General features: G+C 42.5%; 1 protein-coding gene across 2 annotated transcripts in view; it reads left to right on the top strand.

Annotated features, from left to right (window-relative positions):
* The window catches only part of IRAK2 (interleukin 1 receptor associated kinase 2), a 60,702-nt gene extending 41,103 nt beyond the window's left edge, over positions 1–19,599 (top strand). The window contains exons 9-13 of one of the 2 annotated variants that reach the window (XM_028518370.2): positions 1,229–1,424; positions 4,709–4,771; positions 13,895–14,077; positions 17,284–17,575; positions 18,535–19,599. In XM_028518370.2, the coding sequence (XP_028374171.1) occupies positions 1,229–1,424; positions 4,709–4,771; positions 13,895–14,077; positions 17,284–17,575; positions 18,535–18,641 (841 nt within the window). In that variant the 3' untranslated portion in view covers positions 18,642–19,599. The remainder of the gene's footprint in view (positions 1–1,228; positions 1,425–4,708; positions 4,772–13,894; positions 14,078–17,283; positions 17,576–18,534) is intronic. The other variant, XM_036030821.1, reaches the window with a different exon arrangement.
* Positions 19,600–23,133: the final 3,534 nt, after the last annotated feature.

Here is a 23,133-nt window from a genome sequence, read left to right as displayed (position 1 = left end):
TCCTCAGGTTCCTTCATTTTTCAGTCTCAGCCTTAAGGCAGCACGTCTGCCAGTTCATGCTCTCTTTTCCCTCCTTTATTTAAACACAGTAAACATTGCACGTCATCATTTTCCGTGACTTCTTAGCCTTCCATTGCAGGGTTGTCCATAATTTATGCACTTCTTCTAATAGTGGACATTGGGATTGATGTCTACTTTTATAGATTTTATTTATTTGCAGAGAGAGGGGACGGGAGGGAGAAAAGGAGGGAGAGAAACATCAGTTGGTTGCCTCTTGCACGCCTCCAACCAGAAACCTGGCCTGCAACCCAGGCATGTGCCCTGACTGGGAATTGAACCCATGACCTTTTGGTTCAGAGGCTGTTGCTTAATTCACTGAGTCACACCAGCCAGGGCATGGTGTCTACTTTTAAAAAAACTGTTAGAGATTAGTTCTTCATTGAATGGTTTCATACATCTAGCTGAGTCTTTTGTCTCCTTCCCCCAGCCCCACCTTTGGGATAGTTTCTGAGAGTTCATTCCCATGGTTTAGATGAGTAGATTCAAGAATGTTTTTATTGCTCTTATTTCCTACAATCTGGGCGGATTCAGTCAAAGGATGCTGGCATTTATTTTTATTTATTTTTTATTTTTTTATCCTCACCTGAGGGCATTTTTTTTCATCACTTTTAGAGAGAGGAAGGGAGAGAGAGAGAAAGAAAAAAAGAGAAACACTGACCTTCTTATGTGTACTCTGACTTGGGATCAAACCTGCAACTCAGGCATATGCCCGGATTGGGAATCGAACCCACAGTCCTTAGGTCCATGGGATGATGCTCCAACCAACTGAGGATCCAAACTGTTCAGGGCAAGGACGCTGGTATTTAGACTTGAGTCAGCTGGGCCAGAGCTGGAGGTCCGAACACCTTTGGAGGGGACTGAGTGATACAACCTATGGGCTTGGCTAGCTGAGGTTGGCCGGGATAGACAATTAGGATGGTTGTGGGGATTTGGCCACACGAAATGCCATTCCTAAGGCAGCAGGATTAATCTTAGTTCCACCCTCATTTGCTGGTGGGAGTGGGCTTCCCTCTCAGGACTGGCTCAGAAACTCCGTGTTGAGGGTTGTCAGTGACCCTGACTTAGTGCGGCTGACACTGCTCACTGCTAAGTTGTTTCCCAAAGGGTCTCCATGGCAACCTCTTTTTGTCCAGGTCAAAATAAGAAGGTTCCACTTTCTTTTCTGCAGCTCCAATGTTTTGCTAGATCAAAACTTCACCCCCATGCTGGCTCACCCAGTGGCTCACCTGTGTCCTGTCAACAAAAGGTCAAAATACACTGTGATGAAGACCCACCTTTTCCAGGCCTCAGCTGCGTATCTGCCAGATGATTTCATCAAGGTGGGACAGCTGACAAAGCGAGTGGACATCTTCAGCTGTGGAATAGTAAGAGTTTCCTTCTTTGCCGAGACTTGGGTCTGAACTCGTTTGTCCTCTCCTTTGCAAGAATGGGCTACAGTAGAGGCTGGTAGACGGGTTCTATCAAAGTACAACAGGTGCTGGCAAACTATGGCCCACAGGCCAAAACTGGCACATGGCTTGTTTCATATGGCCTATAACTAAGAATAGTGTTTACATTTATAAAAGATTGAATAATCATAATTAAAAAAAAAAACAAAGAATATGTGACAGGGACTTGATTTGTTGTCCACAAAGCCTAAAATACTTATGATGTAGTCTGTTAAAGAAAAAAATTGGCCAGCCCTTGAAGTCAAGCCACTCAGGAGAGTCCAGATGGTAGTAGGCTACAGATGTCATCTCCTGACGTCCCTGATTCCCATCCACTACCCATTTAATTTTCTGTTCAGAAGTGTTTATCCTTGTTGTTTATCCATCTGTTTTGTCCCCCTGTCCATCCATCTTTACAGTCATCTATCCACCCATTCATTCAACATCCACCCATTCATCCAGCCCCCCAGCAGCCTCCCACTCATTCACTACGGTCTGCTTACCCTCACCGCCACCCTGCCAGTCATTACTGTGTGTGGAATTTGTGCAGACTACAACTGTAACTAAAGTACTGTCCTTCTCCCAGGAGCTCATGGTCTGAAAATGGCAGCCTCCAGGGTACATTTGTACAGAACATCAATTCCTTGAGATCTCTTTAGGGTTGATGTGCTTAAAGGTTTGGTGAACAAATAGGTTTGGCAAATCTGGGTTAAGTGAAGTCAAGGAGATTTCTTTACCACAAAATTAATCAGAGCCTTTAATATGATAATGAGTCTTTAATATGATAATGAGCCTTTACTCTGTTAATTGTGAATTTACCACAGCTGGGCAAACAGTGTGCTGTTTCCCAAGTTAATTTGATAATTGAACCTTGTTCTCTCAGTATCTGTGAGCGTCTGTGTCCCATGGAATCCAGTCTGGGAGAGGCTGGCCAAGACCAGTGACAGTCTCTGGTTGACCTCTGCCAAGAGCAAACAACTGTATTTTGGACCTTGCCCTCTCTCTTCCTCTTCAGCCTTGAACTCTGCACTTCCTCTCTGACCACAGTCTCCTCTCTGTCCACCTCCCTATGAGTGCCCTCCCGCCGAGACACTTTCTGCCCTCAGCCCAGCTTCTTGTGTCTGATTCCACTTCCTTCTGTCTCCCTGCCAGTGGGCTCTTCTGGTTTCCTTGCCCCCGTTAGCTCCACTGGGTGACTCATTGAAGTTCAGCAGGGCTTGCCCAGGCTCCTCCTCCTTTAAGACCTGGTGGGACTGACCCCTGAAACCACCAGGCACTGGAGTACAGAGCTCAAGAGCAAGGATTTGGGTCCCAGCTCAGTTACTTTCTCTGGGCCTCAGATTTGCTTTCTGTAAAACAGGGGGTAACATTCATTTGGAGATTGATAAGATAATATACATAAACTGGTTAGCATAGTACCCTGTACATACCAAGATTATTAGTATTATAGTGGTTTGTTTTATTATTCCTACCTTCATACCCTCATTCCTGATTTTTGTTTACTGTTGACTTTTTAACTCAGCTCTTGGTGTAACAATTGACTTCCTCCTGCAATCATTCAGTTACTCACTCATTCGGTGCCCGCTGGCTCCCCACACTTTTTCTCAGCCCTGCCATTGACTAATAGTATGATTTTGAACTGCATTTCACAATATATGCTTTGGTGAGCTCCATATGATCTCCATAAAAGGCACAGCACAGAGCCTGCCATGTAGAAGAGGCATAGGAAATGTTTGTTCATTTCCTCTTGTTTTTAACTTCCTTCCTGGCAGGTGCAACTAACTGGGGAATCCCTTTTCAATGGGCTTCTGTCCACTTGCTGCAGGGGTGCCCGCTGCTGTCCCCTCCTGGCCACTGCCACTCTGTTATTAATCCAGTGGGCCTTTTCTCTGGAGCTGCGGATTTCTTGGCAGGAAATGGGAACTTATTATGGGTTGCTTCTAGAAAGGCTGTGGAAGAGAGATTTGACATGAAGCATGGAGTACTCACTCTCTTCTATTCACTACCACTAGGTCCCCATTTACCAGATGAGGGCACAGGCTCATTTTAGTTACTTGCCCAAAGATCACCTGCACGTCTAAGGAACAAAGTCAGAATTTGAACCCAGGCCTCTCTGACTAGAGAGGCCTTAACAGTCATGCTGTCATCTCTGCTGAGAATTCCTATTCAAAGCAGGTTCCTTGTTCACTAAGACACACATCACGGTTTGCCCATTCCGTGGTGGCTTACACTGGCTCAGTCTGTGCTCCTTTTGTGAGTGGATGAATTAGTGAGCAAGTAGTGTCAATAAAGGCATATGAGTGAAACGTGCTGTAGATGTTGCGGAGATTCTCTGCATGGAATTCTTGTCCGCACGTGGATTCCTCTTCTCTGAGATCGATGTAGCAATTCCTGCTTACCATTTCTGATGGGTTTTTAAGTGAAATTATCTTTAAAATATAGTGTGTGTATGTATGTATGTTTATAAATATAGATGTGTGTGTGTATAATGTGTGTGTGTTATACAGGGTGGGGCAAAAGTAGGTTTACAGTTGTTCATGTGGAAAATAATACAATAATTAAATAATAATACAAGACTAAACTCTGTGTTTTGTGTACTCACAGCTGTGAACCTACTTTTGCTCCACACTGTATGTATATATGCCCATATATGCATGTAGTTTATATAATACATATAAATATAAATGTAATATATATGCATATATTTATAAAATTGATGGTAATACTCACACATTTGGTTTCCATCCTCCCTGCCTTACTATCAATTAGGTCGAACCTTCTACAAGCAGCTGGGAGGCATGTTTAGTTGGAGGAAGTGTGATATTCTTCATGTTCAGATTTTGGACACAAGTCTGTGCTGGCAAATGGCAGAACTAGGCCTGGAGGTCAGACTTTGTTATCAAGAAGAAGCTTCTTGCCCTGACTGGTGTGGCTTGGTGGACTGAATGCCGGCCTGTGAACCAAAGGGTCACTGGTTCAATTCCCAGTCAGGGCACATGCCTGGGTTGCAGGCCAGGTCCCCATTAGGGGGCACCTGAGAGGCAACCACACACTGATGTTTCTCTTCCTTCCTTTGTCCCTCCCTTGCCCTCTGTCTGAAAATAAATAAATCAAATCTTAAAAAAAAGAAAGAAAAAAGAAGAAGCTTCTCTCTTAGCCAGAATTCCTTCCTGACCTTATACATGGGTGTTCAAACTGTGCTAATTCCATGTTCTCTCCAGGTGTTAGCTGAGGTCCTCACTGGCATCCCTGCGGTGGATAACGACCGAAGCCCAGCTTTCCTGGTAAGGGAACCAGTCGCTTCTGCCTGGGTGGTGCATTTGGGCCTCACAGCTATGAGGGGTGAGAAGGGTGCCCATTTTACAGGTGCGACTGAGGGAGGCCTCCGTCTGGGGTTTGATTTGCATCTGTGCAAAGGAGCTTTAATCTCCCACCCCCACCTACCCACCAACAATTACTTTTTTGCGATAATAGGATTTAGAATGTTTAGAGAAAACTAATTTCTTCTCTCTACATGTTAGGCAATCAAATAGGGTTTGTTTGTCCTCAAATTGGCAAAAGTTAATTCCAGCCCTTTTAAATAGGTTTCTATAATGAAATCAATAACTTCCATATTTGGTACCTTCAGAGAACTGTCATATATATAATACAGTGTGATTTCAAAAATATAACAACATGGCTTGACTCTGTTTGGCACTTTCTATAAATTAGTTTTCTCAATAACCTCAGAATCCTCGTGAGATTGATAGTGGCACTGTGTTCCTCTATAGGTGAGGAAAGCAGGCCCTGAGATTTGCCTGAAAGCTCAGTTATACTGAGTGTCAGAGCTGAACTTCTGAGTCAGGTCTTCTGGATTTTAGATCTTGAGTTCTCAACCATGACACTCCCCTGACTGTTTAATTCTCATGGCAGTCAAAGGAGCCATATGAATTCAGTAGTGTCATCACCCCCATTTTGCAGATGAGAAAACTGAGGCCAAGGTGAAGAGACTTTGTCTCATGTTCCTCAGTGAGATCAGTAGTCAAACTGGGATTCAAACCCATGTCTTCGGCAGAGTTTCAAATTCTGTGCAAGCTCTGGTCCTCTTCATCAGTTGAGAGGGGAGCCCCTTTTCTGACTTGATGTTGAAGCCATCAGAGCAGCTGGCTTTTTCGTCACTGGGCCCCAAAAGCATTTCCTGAGCTTTGGGGTGGAGAACCAAAGGCCTCCCCTAAGCACAGAAAATTACAACTTGTCCCTCTACTGAACTCCCTGAGCTCTGGTCCTTTTGGGCACCGAGCTCCAGATCCTGCAAAGAGGTCAGTTTGGGTTGTTTAGAGTAGTTCCTGTCTCCTGCCAGTTTTCTCGAGACACATCCTCAGTAGTGCTCTGGGGTTCCCTGGGTGACCATTGCAGGAGGAGTGTTTCGAGACACTTGTGTGAAATTTGCTAGATGTTTTTTGTTGTTGTTGTTAATGGTTTATAAAAAGGTGAAGGATATCATTTATTCAAAAATCTAGGTTTTTTTCCTCTTCTTCTAGACCCAAATATAGTCTCTCATCATTTCCTGTTGTTGCACATGCACAGTTAAGATTGTGCATATCGTCAAGATTCCGTGAGAGTTGAAAGCTGATCACAACTCATGTGGTCCTGGCGGGGTGGGCGCAGGCCTCTCCTCTGTGCTCGGGGAAGTGTTCGTGGACACAGTGTTTTCAGAGGGAACTGGGTGGTTTCCACCCAAATTTAAAATGTGTGTCACACTCTGACGCAGCAGTTTCAGTTCAGTAGAAACGAGGGAAACACACACAAGTGAGGAAAGACAGATGGACAAGGATGCTTGTAGCCTTATTTATGATAGTGAAGTGTTGCAAACAAGTGAAGTATCTTTCAATTGGAAGGTGGTTAAAGAAATTATGATATAATCATTCACACAGTGGAATACCATGAAGTCCTTTATAAATGACTTTATGCATTTAAGTTTATAAATATTTGTAAATAATGAGGATAAAAACATGATACATTTTGACATGTGTGTGTATCTATGATCTCGTCAGCAAATCAAGATAATGAACATGGCCACGACCTCTCGATCCTCCTCCTCTCACCCCGCTCCCTGCCCGTGCCAGTCCCTGCAGCCACTGATGTGCTTCCTGTCGCTGCACAAAAGCTTGGGCTCTCTGAAGGTTCACGTAAATGAGGTCGTGCTGAGTGTGCTCTTCGGCTGGCTGGCTGGCTGTTCCCACTCAACAGAGACAGATACTCTGAGATACAGCCATGCTCTTTGTGCCATTGGCTCATGTCTTTTGTCACTGAGTGGTGTTCCATTGCATGGATCTGCCACTGTTTGTTGTCCATTTACCTATTGATAGGCATTTGGCTTATTTTCAGATTTTGACCATTACAAATAAAGCTGCTAGGTAGCTTTGTGTGTGGGTCTCTGGTCATATGCATTCATTTGTCTGAGGTATAACTCACACTTTTGAGGTGTGCAGAATGGTGTGAGTTTTGATAAATGTAGACAGTTATGTAACTACCACCACGATCAAGATATAGAATATTTCCATCCTTCCAGAAAGTTCTGTCAGGCCCCTTTATACTCAGTCCCCTCTGCCACTTCCAGCTCTGGGCAACTCCTGTTTTAATCTCTGTCCATATAGTTTTATATTTTCTTGAGTGTCATATACAGGGAATCATAGAATATGAAGCCATTGTTTTGGCTTCTTTCACTCAGTGGGGTGCTTCAGAGAGTCACCCACGTTGTTGCATGCATCAGTGGTTCGTTCCTTTTATTTCTGAGGAGTATTCTGTTATGTGGGTATATGACCGTTTATTTATCTATCTACTCACTAGTTGATGGACATCTGTGTTACTTCCAGGTTTTGGCAATTCTGAATAAAGCTGACATAAATATTCTTATTAAAAAAATAATGAGAGGTTCTGACCAGATAGCTCAGTTGGTTAGAGTGCTGTCCTGATATGTGAAGGTTGTGGGTTTGATCCCCAGTCAGGGCACATACAAAAAGCAACCAATGAATGAATAAGTAAATGGAACATCAAATCAATGTTTCTCTCTTTCTCTCTCAAATCAATAAAATAAAAAAATAATGAGAAAGACATATATATGTTCTGACAGGGAAATATCTCTAAGTGTAAAAGGCATGTTCAGAACAGTGTATGATTTAATGCTATCTTTCATAATAAATAGATGAATGAGTAAAATGTATCTTTTATTTTCCTATTTGTAAATTGGAGATAATTGTATCTACCTGATAGGATTTAGTGAAGGTTAAATAATATGTAAAGTAGCTAAAGAACAGTGATGAAGAACATAATAAGCACATATGTGATAGCTATTATTATTAATTTTATTTTCACAGCTCTTAGGAGATTGCTTGCTATTATAATAATTATTATATATAACTAAAATGACTGTAGCTATAGACTTTTGTAGGGGAAAGTCTAGAATAATGTAATCCAAACTATTAACAGTTAGAGTTGACATGAGGGGAAAAGTAAACTTTTGTCCTAAAACTTTAATTAGTTATATTTTAATTTTTAACAAAAAAAAGTTAGTAATAATAGCCCTTACTGGTGTGGCTCAGTGGATTGAGTGCCAACCTGAGAACCAAAGTGTTGTTGGTTCGATTCCCAGTTGGGTACATGCCTGGGCTGCGGGCCAGGTCCCCATTAGGGGGCACCTGAGAGGCAACCACACATTGATGTTTCCCTCTCTTCCTCCCTCCCTTCCCCTATCTCTAAAAATAAATAAATAAAATCTTTTTAAAAAGTTAGTAATAATAATATTGCTTTTGTAATAATAATTTCTGTTTAATTAACATTATAAATTCAAATAATCTGCATACTTGGCTTAGAAAACCTAACAGCGCTGGGCAGTGACTCCATGCCTCTCTCTTCCCCTGCCCTGACTTGTTGGATTTCAGAGACGGCCTCTTTCTTCTTTCTTTTCTTTTTTTAGGTTTCTTTCTTATTTCAAAATTTAATTAAAAGTATACATATTTTGCCCTGACCTGTGTGGCTCAGTTGGTTGGGCACCTTCCCACAAAGTGAAGGGTCCCTGGTTCGATTCCCGGTCAGGGCACGTGCCTGGTTGCAGGCCAGTCCCCAGTTGGCAACTGATTGATGTTTCTCTCTGGCATATCAGTGTTTCTTACCCTCTCTTTTTCCCTCCTTTCCCCTCTCTCTAAAACAAATAAATAAATAATTTTTAAAGAGTATATATTTTTATATCCAATATTATTATGTATTAGTTTCAGATGTATAGCATATTGGTTAGACAATCATATATTTTGCAAAGTGTTCCCCTGATATTTCCAGCACTGTACATAGTTATTATAAGATTATTGACTGTATTCCCTGTGCTGTGCTTTATGCCCCTCTGACTGTTCTGTAAGTGCTAATCTGTACTTCTCAACCCCTTTACCTTCTTCACCGAACCCCCCAGCCCCTCCCCTCTGGCAGCTGTCAGTCTGTTCTCTGTACCTGTGAGTCTGTTTCTGTTTTGTTTGTTTATATTGTTCTTTAGATTTTACATATAAGTGAAATCATGTGGTATTTGTCTTTCTCTGACTTATTTCACTTAGCATAATACTCCCTAGGTAGCAATGGTTACTTCTTAACAGCCCTTTGTATTATGGACAATTTCAAACATACACAAAAGTAAAGCATATAAGGAATATTCATTTATCTGGCCCATTAATTATTAATATCATGTTTTTCTTACTGCTTTGCACTACTAAAACTTTGTATGTGTGTACCTTAAAGCCAAATATTATGTTATGTCACCCATACAATAGTTTTCTTAAATTTTTAATATTATTTAATATCCATTTCATTTTTAGAGTTGGTAAATCACCTCAAAAATTGCTTTTTAAAAGTTGGTTTGTTTAAAATGGGATACAAATAAGGTCCATATTCGATTTGGTTACATTTCTTAAGACATTTTTATTCTCTAACCACACCCCTCCCCCCTTTACTTTCTGTATATCATTTCATTTCTGCAGAAAGTGGGGCATTTGCCTTGTAGACTCTCTCACATCCAGATTTTGGTGCTTACGTCCTTGTGGTATTCTTGTTTCTTTGTTCCGCATGTTTCCTATATATAGGCAGTCACCTCCAGAGACTTGGTTAGATTCATGGTTAGTGCTACTTCCTAAATGGTGTTGTGTACTTCATAGCCTCACAACAGGAGGCATGCAACACATTGTCCTACTTTCAGTGCTAAGCTTCATCAGCGGATTTGGGTGGACTTGGTGGTTTCCTCCATTACTAAGATCCCCCATGACCCTACCACCGAGTGTTCTTAGCTTGTCTTGATGACTATTGCTAGATGAGATCCATGACATCATCAGGGTAGTCAAATGATAAGCTTCTTCATCTATCGTTCTTTCAGGCCAATACTTTGACCGTTTCTGGTTTTGTTTCAGATGGTGGTCACCTCCACATCTGTAAAAAATATGCTTCTATTATTTATTGATTTATCAACTTCAAACATCATTGTAATGTTTAAAGAGATAAACATTTAAAAGACAGATCTCACATGAGAGAATTATGAAAAGGGTATTTAAAAACCTGTCAGAGATTCTTATTTTTTAAATTAATTAATTAATTATTTGATTTATTTTCATTGATTTGAGAGACAGAGAGATCAATTTGTTTTTTTAATTAAAAATTTTAAATTATAATTTATTGATTATGCTATTACAGTTGTCCCAATATTTCCACCTTTGTCCCTGTCCATCCAGCACCCCCACCCCCTTAGGCAATCCCACCAACATTGTTCATGTCCATGGGTCATGTGTCTAAGTTCTTAGGCTACTCCATTTCCTGTACTGCACTTTACATCCCCATGGCTATTCTGTAACCACCTACTTGTACTTCTTAATCCCCTCACCTCTTTACCCATTCCCCCACACACTCCTCCCAGTATAGCAACCATCAAAATGCTCTCTGTATCCATGATTCTGTCTCTGTTCTTGTTTAGTTTGTTTTTTAGATTCAATTGTTGATAGATATGTATTTATTGCCATTTAATTAATCATAGTTTTGATCTTCTTTTTCTTAAATAAGTCCCTTTAACATTTTGCATAACAATGGTTTTGTGATGATGAACTCCTTTAGTTTTTTCTTGTCTGGGAAGCTCTTTATCTGCTCTTCGATTCTAAATGATATCTTTGCTGGGTAGAGCAATCTTGGCTGTAGGTCCCTGAAGATTCTCTCTTTAACCTTTGGCAGTTTAATTATAATGTGTCTTGGAGTGGGCCTTTTTGCACCCATCTTGTTTGGGACTCTCTGTGCTTCCTGCACTTACATGTCTATTTTCTTCACCAAATTAGGGAAGTTTTCTTTCATTATTTTTTCAAATAGATTTCCAATTTCTTAATGTTTTCTTCTCCATCTGACATCCATATAATGCGAATGTTGGACCACTTGAAGTTCTCTCAGAGGCTGATTACTCTGTCTTTGTTTTTTTTGGATTCTTTTTTTCTTCTTGTTATTCTGATTGGTTGTTTTACTTCCTTATGCACCAAATCATTGATTTGATTCTTGGCTTCATTCACTCTACTGTTGTTTCCCTGTACATTTTTCTTAATTTTAATTAGTGTATCCTTCATTTCTGACTGGATCTTTTTAATGCTGTTGAGGTCCTCATTAAGTTCCTTGAGCATCCTTATAACCAGTGTTTTGAACTCTGCATCTGATAGATTGCTTATCTCCATTTTGTTTAGTTCTTTTTCTGGAATTTTGCTCTGTTTTATTTGGGCCATGTTTCTTTGCTCACTTTGGCAGTCTCCCTCGGTTTGTTTCTATGTATTAGGTAGAACTGCTTGGTAGTGTGGCCTAATATATTAAGTGTCCTGTAGGGTCCAGTGGCACAACCTCCCCTTATCACTGAAGCTGGGTACGTGAGGTGTGCCCTTCTTGTGGGATGAGTACATTAACCTCTCGTAGTTGAGCTTTGGTTGCTGTTGGCAGGTCAGTGGGAGGGATTTACCTAGGCCAGTCAGCTGCAAGGACTGGCTGTGACCATTGACCACCAACATCCATCCTCTGTGGAGGATCAGCTCTACAGGGACAGGGTGGTGGTGCTTCAAGGTGGTCTGTAGCTGTCCACTGGGTGTTCAGGCTCTGGGGTTTCCTAGGTAGTGAAGGCCAAGGTCAGCCCCTACTGGTGTTCTGCCTGGGTCCACCTTGCCTGAGCTATAAAGCAATCTGAAACAGTTGCTACTTGTACTGGGCTTGGAGATTCCCAGGTGAAGCCAGGCAGTGACTCTAGACTGGTTGCTGCTAGTGCCAGACCTGGGACCAATTAGCAAGGGGTATTGGGACTGGGAGCTCGTTGAGCCCAACTGTTGGCTCTTTGAGAGGATTTAGGAATTTGTGATGCATGAACAAAAACCAACCATTTATATGGAAAAGTCACTAGGGTGGGCCTGTAAGTTGGGTGGGACAGAGTCTCAGGGGATCTCCAGAACAGGGCAAACAGTGTCAGCCAGGTTGATGGAGTCTCAGACATGGCACCAGCCTGCCAGCTCTGTGGCTCTGTGTGGGGAGGGTTCAGAAAAGGGACAGTGGCCTCTGCCTGCCTTTCTGTTTGAGAGAAGGCTGTCCCTGAGCTCTTGCCTTGATGCCAGATACTTCATTGCCTCCCTGTATGCCATTGTGCCTTTCAAGCTGCTACCCCTGTGCTGGAGGTCAGAGGGATTGAGTCTGAGTAAGTCCGTGTGTGGGTTCTTTAAGAAAAACTGCTTGGGGCTCTAGAAGTTTCTTCCACTGACTCAATCTTCACTGGATTTGCAGTCAGAATTTATGGGGATTTATCTTTCTGGCACTGGAACCCTGAGCTAGAGTCCTGGTGTGGGGCTGGACTCTTTGCTCCCGATATATCCCTCTTGAATTTTTATTTACCTCATGTAGATAGATGTGGGACCAGCCTGCTCTGCACCTCTGCCCCTCCTACCAGTCTGGATGGCTGTGGTTTCTTTAATTCCATAGTTGTCAGACTTCCATTCAACTTGATTTCTGATGGTTCTGAGTGATGGTTGTTCTATAGTTTAGTTGTAATTTTGATGTGATTGTGCAAGGAGGCAAGCCGTGTTTACCTGTGTCACCAGCTTGTCTGGAAGTCTCAGCCCGATTTGTTGTTCCATTTATTTATGCATTGGTTTATTTTTATATGTGCCCTGACCGGGAATCGAACTGTCAACCTTGGTGTATCCAGATGATGCTCTAACCAACTGAGATGCACAGCCAGGGCCAGCCACGGGTTTTTAATCTCCAGGCATTCAATTCCTAACATGGTCAGGCGTTTATGTGTTATTGGATCCTCTGACAACCCATTTCCTGGATAGGAAAATTGAGGCAGAGTAGAGAGTGTTTTGTTTTTGACACAAATTATTACAAGCCATGTCTGATAATCTCTGATAACCTTTTTCTCTAAATTATAAATGTATTTGAATGAAAAGCCGTATAAAGCAACAAAATAATTTATTTTTACATTTAATGAATATCTTCTATTAAAAACAATAAAGTTACATAAAAGATGAAACTTAGCCAAAGAATTAGTTAGTAGGTACAATTTGGTGAAAACATTTGTGAGGCACTTACTATGTGCCAGGCACTGTTCTTGGTGCTGGGGGTACAAAGTAATATTTCCACCCTCATGGGCGAGAATCCTACCTTCTAGAATGTTTATTTCATATTTTAAGAAATTGTCCCTGTAATTGTTAATAAGATTAACTTATTAATGTAATTGTTTATCATGTAGTAAGTACTATATGAGTGATAGTTATTATTACTATTAATTATTATCACTAATAGACTATTGAATGTTTACTTTGTGTCAAGTATTACACTTTATGCTTTAGGTTCATTAAGTCATTTAATCTTTTTGTTAGTCCTATTATCCCCATTTTTCTGATGAATCAACTGAGGCCTACCAAGAAAGATTAAGCCACTGTGTTTGCAGTATTTTTTAGTGTACTGTGGAATGCCCTGTGCATGTAGGGAATTTAGCAATTCTTTAGTTCTTGGCTGTTTTGCTTGTTTCTGCGATCCTTGCATTTTTTAAAAAGATTTTATTTATTTATTTTCAGAGTGAGGGGAAGGGAAGAGAAAGAGAGGGAGAGAAACATTGATCAGTTCTCTCTCATGTGCCCCGAACTGGGACCAGCCTGCAACCCAGACATGTGCCCTGACTGGGAATTGAACCCACAACCCTTTGGTTTGCTGGCGGGTGTTCAGTTGACTGAGCCACACCAGCCAGGTCCTTGCAGTGATTTTAAAATCCTGTAGGTTTTCTAAGAAGTTTTTACAGCTCTGGTGCAGTCTTGGAGGCGGGTCAGGCAGCTGTGTTTGGATGCCACACCCATGTAGCTCACTCAGGGGCATTTTTACTGTTTTCCCCACAGAAGGATTTACTCCTCCAGGAAATTCCTTGCTCCAGGAAGATGGGCACGGAGAAAGTGATGGCCAAGGAGATCTGCCAGAAATACCAGGAGAAAACAGCAGGGAGGCTGCCGGAAGACTGCGCAGAGGCTTTGGCCACAGCCGCCTGCCTCTGCCTGCGGAGGCGGAACCCCAGCCTGGCCGAGGTGAGCTTGACTCTCAGCCTTTCCCCAGTGATGAGCTCTGTCCTGGGCCAGCTGGACCTCCCTCCCAGGAACCACTGTATCTGCTTTATCAGGGTTAATCCCTTCATGGAGATGTGATCTCACTAACCGGGACTGTATTTGTCTGGAAGTAGCAGAAGGTGTTGGAACCTACTAACAGGGCAGTATATGGATAAATCCTCTCAGCAGTCTGAGGGCAGTGTGCTGCTGGCCTGGGGGCCCAGGACTACACTCTTGGATGCTAACAGAACTCTGGCTGCTTTCTCTGAATGTGCCTTATTCCTCCTCTTCTCTCTGTAGGCCCACTTCCTCTTTTTATTCATCTTCTTGGTTAGGGGATGTGGCCATATTCATTTATACATTATGGTTCTACCTCTACCCAGAGACCAAGTCTCCAGGTCCCTATTCCAACATGTCAGTGAGAGAACCTGATTGTCCTAGTTAGGGTCAGGTTGACGCCCCTGTCTAGTCAGGTAAGATGAGTGGGGGTAGGGTCAGTATATAAACCTGGGGGTCAGTGGGGTCAACCTCTGAAAGGAAAAAGGGCCAGGTCCTAGAGGAAGGGAGCATCTTTAGCATGTGGGCTAGGCAGACACCCCAGAAATCAACCATCACAGGGGATAAAACATTTTCTTATGGACAGGATATGAAATGGTGGTTTCTATGGTAACAGGTATAAATTTGGGGGCCACTGCTAAGTCTTAAGGACAAAATTACTGCCTGACAGGGCTCTTAGAGATAATCTAGCTGAGTGATTTTCAAGTGGTGTCTGGCAGAGAGGGGCTCCTAGAAAGTATCTCAGGAGTTGCTGTTGGCAGCAAGGGGACTGTGGGTAGCTGTAGGCCCCGCCCATGGCTTCCACCAGACACCACTTTAACTTCTCATAACTATATGGTGTTCTCACTATTTTATTTGAGGAAAGGGTTTGTGGTGGCTGTAAAAAATCTTCATCAAACACCACTGCTCTAGCCCAAGGCTCCCATTTTATAGACATGGAAGTAGAGGCCCACAGAGAGGAGAAGATGGGGCCACAGAGTGAGTTTCTGTCAGAGCTCTTTGGACTCCTGGTTCATCCCCATGTCCATTGTCTTGCACCATCATGTGACAAGGGCTAGACACCTGAGTCATTTGTTGTTCTAGGCCTGGGTGATTCTCCTGTGCTCTAGTGCTATGGTGTTTAGTCATTCACTTAGCAGTTGTGTGCTGGGCCCCGGGGGTATATCAGAGAATGAGTCCAGTTCCTCTTTGCAGACATTGCACAGTAACTGTGGTGAGCACGGGGATAGTGTATGTCAGGGGCTCCACCAAGCAGGGCTTTCTGGAGGAAGTGATGAGTAAGCTGATGAAGAGTCTTCCAAGCAGAAGTAACAGCTCATGCAAATAGCCTGAACTGAGAGAGAGTCCGGCACAGTCAAGGGCCTGGAAGAAGGGCAGAGTGGTGCACAAAGTACATGGGGCAAGGCGGTTATGATGAGGCTGCAGAGGAAGGAGGAGCCAATAAGAGAGGGTTGTGTAGCACAGCCAGGATTTAGAGGAAGTCACTAGGGCTTTTCAGCAGGGACCGACATAATCTGATTTATGTTCTAAAAAGATCTCTCCTTCAACCACTTATCCTTTCATTCATTTCATTTTATTTTTGCTCAGTGAGTTAGTTAAAGTACTCTTGAAGAAGCTACTATAATGAAGAGATTCCAAAATATGGTCGTGTAAATGAGATGGAAGATTATTCTCGCTAGCTTAACAGTTTGAATGTAGGCAGTTCAGAGCTGATACATCAGTGCCATCGTACTGGGGACCCAGGCTCCTATATTGTTGCTTTGCTGTCCTTACCATGTAGCGTCTGTTTCAGAGTCCAAGATGACTGCAGTAGCTCAGGCCATCACCGCTGCATGCCAGCCCCTGAAAGGGGGTTAAAAGGAAGAGGAGGACATACCCCCTTCCTTTTAAAGGTGTGCCTTGGAGATGTACCTATCACTTTCTCTCATACCCCATAGGCCAGGACCTAGTTATATGGCTGTACTAGCTACAAGGGAATGTAGGTTTTAGCATGGCAAGTATTTATTGAGCAGATACTCTGAAGATTTATCTCAAGAGGTGACACTTGAATTGGGCCTTGACGAATGAGGGGGCATTTGCTATGTAGAATAAAGGGGATAGAGCACTTTAGGTTTACAAAGAGGAATGAGGAATGGTCCTTGCCCCAGGATTTTACAACCAAGCCAGGAAGATGAGAGATCAACTGAGACATGGACTTTAAGACAAGCAGTACTGGCTTCAGTGGTCAGTTTTGCTGGGTGGACTCAGGCAGGGAACTTAACCTCTTTGACCTTTTAATTATTTATCTACAAAAACTCACCGTGTATCACACATCAAATGTGCTTTGTAAATTGCAAGGCACTGAGCAAATGAGATTTGTTAGGGTTATTGAGGGCATATATGTATTATCCCCTGTGTGTGTGTAAAGAAGAAACATTCCTTCTCAGCCTTTCTCTAATTTTCCTAATCTCCCTGAACAGAAAAGCTCTCAAGGACAGTATCTATATTACTTAAGACATTTTTAGTTGAAAGTTATAAAAACTTCAATGCAAACTCTTAGAAATACACACACATAGAAAGACACAGAGAGAGATGGGGGGGGGGACGTGAATGAATGAACGAATTTATTGGCTCAATTAACCAAACAGCAGACAGGGCAGGAATTGCTAGGGCAGCTAGAACCAGGGCCTCAATCAGCAAAGGTGTGACTATTTGTGTTTGTGTCTGTGACTCTCCATCGCTTGCCTCTGCTTTACTCTGTGTGAGGGCTTCATTTTCACCTACTGTGAATGTGTGTGGTAGGGAGTCTGGCTCTGCCACTGGAAAGAAAAGGGGAATCTTTCCTCAACAAGCTTTATGTGGAAAAATCCCAGAGAGGATTTTGATTGGCCTGCTTGGGTCATGTGCCCAACCTAAACCAGTGATTAAGGTCAGAGTCTGTCTTGGTCTGTCCTGGTCATGTGATCTCATCTATTCGTAGGGGAGATAGGGGCAAGTTTAGCTCTTTTCAAGGGAAAGTTGCTATTCTTCCGGGAAAAGCAACAAGCATTGGATTCTTCAGTGTCTGTCTGTCCTGAGGCCTGAGAGACCGGTTAGATTTTTTATTTCAGAAAGGATTCTTGGTAAGTATTCCCATCTGTCTCCTCCTCAAGGTACGTGGCTCTGTGGCTGCTGTGGAAGAGCGGCTCAGAGGTCAAGAGATGTTGCTCCCTTGGGATGGGCTTTCAGAAGGCACAGGCTCTTCCTCCAACACCCCAGAAGAAACGGACGATGTGGACAATTCCAGCCTTGATGCTTCCTCCTGCATCAGTGCAGCCCCCCAGTCTGGGATTGCTGCTTCACCTGCCCCCACAGAAGATGGAGAAGGCAGGATGCAGGCCAGTAGGGGAATGCAGGCTGACTCCTCCTCTGAGGCTTGTACCAGTCCAGAGCCTTCACGGGATGGTAAGTGCGTGGAGATCTGAATGCTTATACACACTCATTTATATGTCCCTAACTCAGCTCACCATTTATTCCTCCCACCTCCCTCGGTCACATGTTCATTTGATTATTCAGCCATTCCTGTAACATCTGACTGCACAAAGAAAAACCTAGGGCAGTGATCCTTGACACCTTCCTCTCCCTCCAGTGCCCCTGTGTCCTGTCCATCATCTAGTCCTATCCATTGACCTAAATAACTCTCAGGTTCATTGTACCCATCTCCCCTAACTTACTGAAGTTACAGTCCTTTTGCTGGATGACTGCACAGCCTTTCTTTATCCTCCCTGATCCACTCTGGCCCCTTACCAGTCCTTTCGCCAGGGGCCAACCAGAGTAGTTTTTAGAAACAACTCATGTCACCCCTTGCTTAAAGCCCTTGCGTGGCTTCCCATTGCACTTCATGACCAAGTGAAAACTCTTCCTCCTGTGTGGTTTGTCCCTGCCTGCCTGCTTCTCCATTCTCATTTCACAGCATGAACCCATCCTTGCCAGCTGCTTGTAAAGATACTTTCTAACTAAATGTATGAGGCTTCCTTCTGAAATAAAAATTTGGAAGGCTTCCTCAATGCTTTGTCCCCTAGTCAATGCGACTCAGTGAATGTCCCAGGCTCTGACCATTCCTGCTGCCCCATCTCCCTTGTGGAAGAGAGAGGGAGAAAGGGTGTAAGTGTTCACAGGCCTCCTTGGGGAGGAGCATGGGAGCTCTGCCTCTTCTCTGAAAGGTGGGGGCAGGTGGCAGGGCTTTCCTGCAAAGGCAGAAATGATGAAAATGCTCATTACACTCAGGGCCTGATTCAGAAACCTGATTTAAGTGAGAAACTGTGACCAAGGCTGACTTTCTAAGAATTATAATAGTACCTATTTCCACATGCTTTTTGTTCAAGTTGCTTTTTTAAAAACTTTGCATTAAATATCAACTACAGAGACTTCATGGAAGATCGAGATCAATGAGGCCAAAAGGAAACTGATGGAGAATATCTTGCTCTACAAAGAGGAGAAATTGGACAGCATTGAGCTTTTTGGACCCTGATGACCAGAACACAGCTGAAGACCCTTGTCCTCAATTGGAAAGATGACTGTCAAATCAAGAAAAAAGTCTAGGGCAGAAACCAAGATCTCCCGGGAAATACAAACCAAACATCAGCTTCTCTGAGGGGAAGAGAAATTTCCAATTTCCAGAGTAAGTGAAGGAAGAAGGGGCCTCAGATTTCAGAGAGCAGAATCCACGATGTCCTCTTCCTTTCTGGGATTTGTTCATCAGAGCTGGGTGTCAGGAGACTGAAGCAGAAATACTGGAACATGGGCCCAGGATGTGAGCAATTTCCTGGTTCTGGGGAGGATACGACATTAACCGCCCCAGCACACGCCGTTACCTTGACCTCACCCTCGACAACTGACAGAGCATTCTGAATGCTGATGGCACGTTCCCAAGTAAAGATCTCTGGGTCATATTTGTCAACCACCACCAGCAAACTTCCGTGACCTGAAAGATGTTAACTTGTGTCCCAAGCAGTTCTTGACACATTTCTCAAGGTCTCAAGTTTTATAAATGCCGCACACCTGACAAAGGGGTCTGTAAGTTTTCTGCTTTGTCTGTTGGAAAACAGGAGAACTGATTTTATATCTGCTGCTAATTAATTCAATCATGTAATTTGTGGGACCTCAGTTTCCTTGTAAGTAACACCTGTTCATTTCTCCACTGTGGGCTGTTGGGAAGAACAGATGAGACATGGCTGCAGAAGTACTGTACTTTAAAAATGCACTTGTCCTGTTTTATAAAGTAAATAAATAAAGACATTAAATATCTATTTCTGCCATGTACCTAGTTTTTATGCAGTGGGCGTATTTCTGAAAAGTCATGTTTCTGATCTTTTTGTGAAACAAATGCTCTTTTATATTTAATGTGCCCTGTTTTAAATAACCCTAGTACAGTGATATGTTCCCTTACTTTTTATTTTTATAAAATAAAAAGACATTGATAAAGTCAACAGATACCTTGTAATTAGTTTTGTGTCCAGATGAAGTTGTTTGGAGCAGTTGCTCTGCATCCATGAGCCAGGGTATCACGGGGTGGCTAAGGGACTGGGTGCAGGCTGTAAATCCTGGCTGTTGATAGATGTGTGATTTTGGGCCAAGTCAGGGAGTTACTCTGACCCTCTGTCTCTTCATCTCTATAATAGGGAGAATAAAAAGTGCCATTTTCGTAGGTTTATTGTCAGAGCAAGGGGTGGATCCTGCCTGGTGTAAGCATTCTACAGCCCCCAGCAAGGTCAGCCTTGTACTGATATGTAACAAAGCCAGGTGGACTCCAGCTCAGGTGGACAGCAATATGTACTGACACCTCTGTCTTAAGCTTTGGTGGCTGTGAGAATCCAACTAAAGTATGTGTCATATTCACTTGGCATGTGGTAAGCACCTTACAATTATGAGTAGGGCATTAACAGGGCTCTTTGAGCAGTAGAGGACAAATGCTAATAGGGTACTGGTTATTCAGACATACTTATATTTCCAGACTAGGGCCTCATATGTTTCTGGAGAGACTCACTGGAAATCTGATGAAAGCTATGGACTTTCTCTCTTCAGCAAGCTATAAATACACACATACCACTCTGTATATTAATTCCAGGTGTCCATGAATCCCCAGAGGGTTGGACAGCCTGACTTTTTAAAGTTAATAAGATGCATGTGACCAAGAAATCCAAGCAGTACAAAAGGTTTCATGGTGGAAAGGAAGCCTTTTAACCACGTGGAACTTAGTCTCTCATTCCTTCTCCCCAGAGGCAAACACTGTTACTAATTTATTACTAGTTCCAGAGATGGTAAATTTTAAAAATCTTTTTGCTCAACTTCATTAGTCATTGTGTGTATTAATGCTATTGAGTCAGCTTTGACTCCAGGCAACTCTATGAATGAGTGACATCCACAATGTCCTGTTCTCAACAGCCCTGCTTAGCTCCTGTAGACTCAGGCCTATGGCTTCTTTTATGGAGTCAATCCATCTCACATTTGGCCTTCCTCTTTTTTTGCTGCCTCCTATTTTCCCCAGCCTTATTGTCCTTTCCAAGGAATCCTGCCTTCTCACAATGTGCCTGAAGTAGGATAAGACAGCTTCAGTTTTGTCATCTTGCCTTCAATAATATTTTAGTCTTAATTTGCTCTAGGACCCACTTGTTCATCTTTCTGGTGGTGCAGGGTATTCATAGAGCTTTCCTCCAATGCCATATTTCAAATGAATTCTTTTTTTTCCATATTAACCTCTTTCACTGTTCAACTTTTGCATTTGTACATACTAATTGGGAATACGAGGGTGTGGGTAATCTTAGCCTTGGTCTCTAATGACACATTTTAGCTCTTGGTGATGTCCCTAATTCTTCCATGGCTTCCCTTCTGAGTCTCAGCCATCTCTTGATTTCACGCCTGCAGTCTCCATTTGAATTGGTGATTGACCCAAGGTAAGCATTAGTCATTAGGAAATGTAAATTAAAACCACAGTGAGATACCACTTTGTACCTGCTAGGATGGCTAAAATATAAAAGACAGACAACAAAAAATTTAATAAGGATGTGGAGAAATTGGAACCCTCATGCTTTGGTGGTTGGGATTGTAAAAAGGTAAGCTGCTTTTCCCACATCCTCAAGTTATAAAAGGTTTAATAGTTTCCATATGGCCCAGCAATTCCACTGGTAGATATCTACCCAAGAGAAATGAAAACATGTCCATACAGAAAAACTTGTGCACCAGTGTTCACAGCGATATTCAGAATAGCAAAAAGTAGAAACAACCCAAATGTCCATCAACAGATGAATGGATAAACAGAATGTTCTATATCCATACATTGGAATATTATTAATCAAATTTATTAAAATTATTCATAAAAAAGAATCAAGTACTGATACATGCTACAACATGGATTAACTTTGGAATGATTTTGCTAAGTAAAATATATGATTCCATTTTTATGAAATGTCCAGAACAGGCAAATCTACAGAGACAGAAACTAGAAGTGGGGTGAGGGAGGGAGGGTTCAGGAGGGAAGTGGTGATGGTCACAAGATTTGGAGGTACTCAAGTGTTCTAAAATTAGATTAGGGTTATGGTGGTGGTTGCACAATTTGTATAAATACACTAAAGAAAATCCAGAATTATACACTAAAAAACAGGTATGTTTAAAAAGCCATTAAACTACATATAGTTGAACTTTATGGTATGTAAATTATATCTCAATAAAGCTGTTAGAAACACAAATACACAATGGTTATTCTTAGGCATTTAAAAAAAACTTGAGGTTTCACTCCTCTCTCTTTTATTATTTTTTTTTTTTGCCACACACAGGGTATTTCACTCACTCTGTTCCTGATCCTGGTTTTTTTTTTCTCATCTGTCTTGGCTATTCTTTGTCAACAGTACTTTTGTATCACTTCATTCTTTTTGCCTGATACTTCACTGTATGGATGGTCAATACTTTATATAACTAACTTTACTCCCTACATATTGAGGTTGTTTTCATCCTTGTGCTACAAACAATGCTGTCCAGGACGTTGACCAATTTACATGTCCATCAGTGACATATGGGAGTGCATATCTCCACGTCCTGAGCTGCAAAGACTATTATCATGCTTTTTAATCACTGCCAATCTAATGGGTGAACATTTTATTTGTACTTTTTAAATGACTGAGGTAGAGTTTTTTTTAACATGTTAAAGAGGCTTTTGTAATTTATTTTTATTCATTGGTTCATTTCCTTGGCCCATTTTAATATGAATTCTCTCTTTTGAAAAGATTTTATTTTTAGAGAGCAGGGAAGGGAGAAAGGGAGAGAAAATACTGGATGTTGAAACATCTGAGAGAAACATCGATTGGTTGCCTCTCATTTTCACCCCCACCGGAGACTGAACCCGTAACCCAGGCATGTGCCTTGCTTGACCAGAGTATAACCCAGGGGACCTTACCCTTTCTGGCACAACGCCCAACCAAGTCACACCGGTGAGGGCACAAATTCTCTTATTGCCATAGTTTTTACATAGTAAGGCCACCAGATCTTTGTCATATATTGCAATTATTTTTCTTGTCTTTTGACTTTGAATTTTTTTTTTTCCAGGCGGATATTTTACATTTTTGTGTAGCCTCGTTTTTTCTCTTGCTCGAAGTCTGGCTCCTCTTGGCTTCTAACTTCCGATTCCAATTCTGCCACTCTCTGTGTGTGTCACTACGTCTCCCTGAGCCAGTTTCCTAGGTCAATTAATTAATTGATGTTGGTGTAGATTTGATAAACGTATCCGGATCTGAAAGCCTCCGGCCTAGAGGGCATAACGCTGAGCTGAACGAAGCAGCCCTCCGCTGTCTGGGTCCGCAGACGCCCTCTACGTCCTCTGAAGACCGTCCCAGGAACAGGGGGCGGCCTAGCCTCGAATTCGCTCTCCCAGAGCCCTAGCGAGTGGCCCCGCCCCACCTAGTTTCCGACCAATAGACGAGTTTCATAAGACGAAGGGTCCCGCCTCCCAGGCTCCTGGCCAACAGGCGAGC

Source organism: Phyllostomus discolor, chromosome 7 (assembly GCF_004126475.2).
Source record: "Phyllostomus discolor isolate MPI-MPIP mPhyDis1 chromosome 7, mPhyDis1.pri.v3, whole genome shotgun sequence".
Lineage (NCBI taxonomy): Eukaryota > Metazoa > Chordata > Mammalia > Chiroptera > Phyllostomidae > Phyllostomus > Phyllostomus discolor.
Note: the sequence above shows the minus strand (reverse complement) of the source record. Positions and strands in the feature narration are given on the sequence as shown.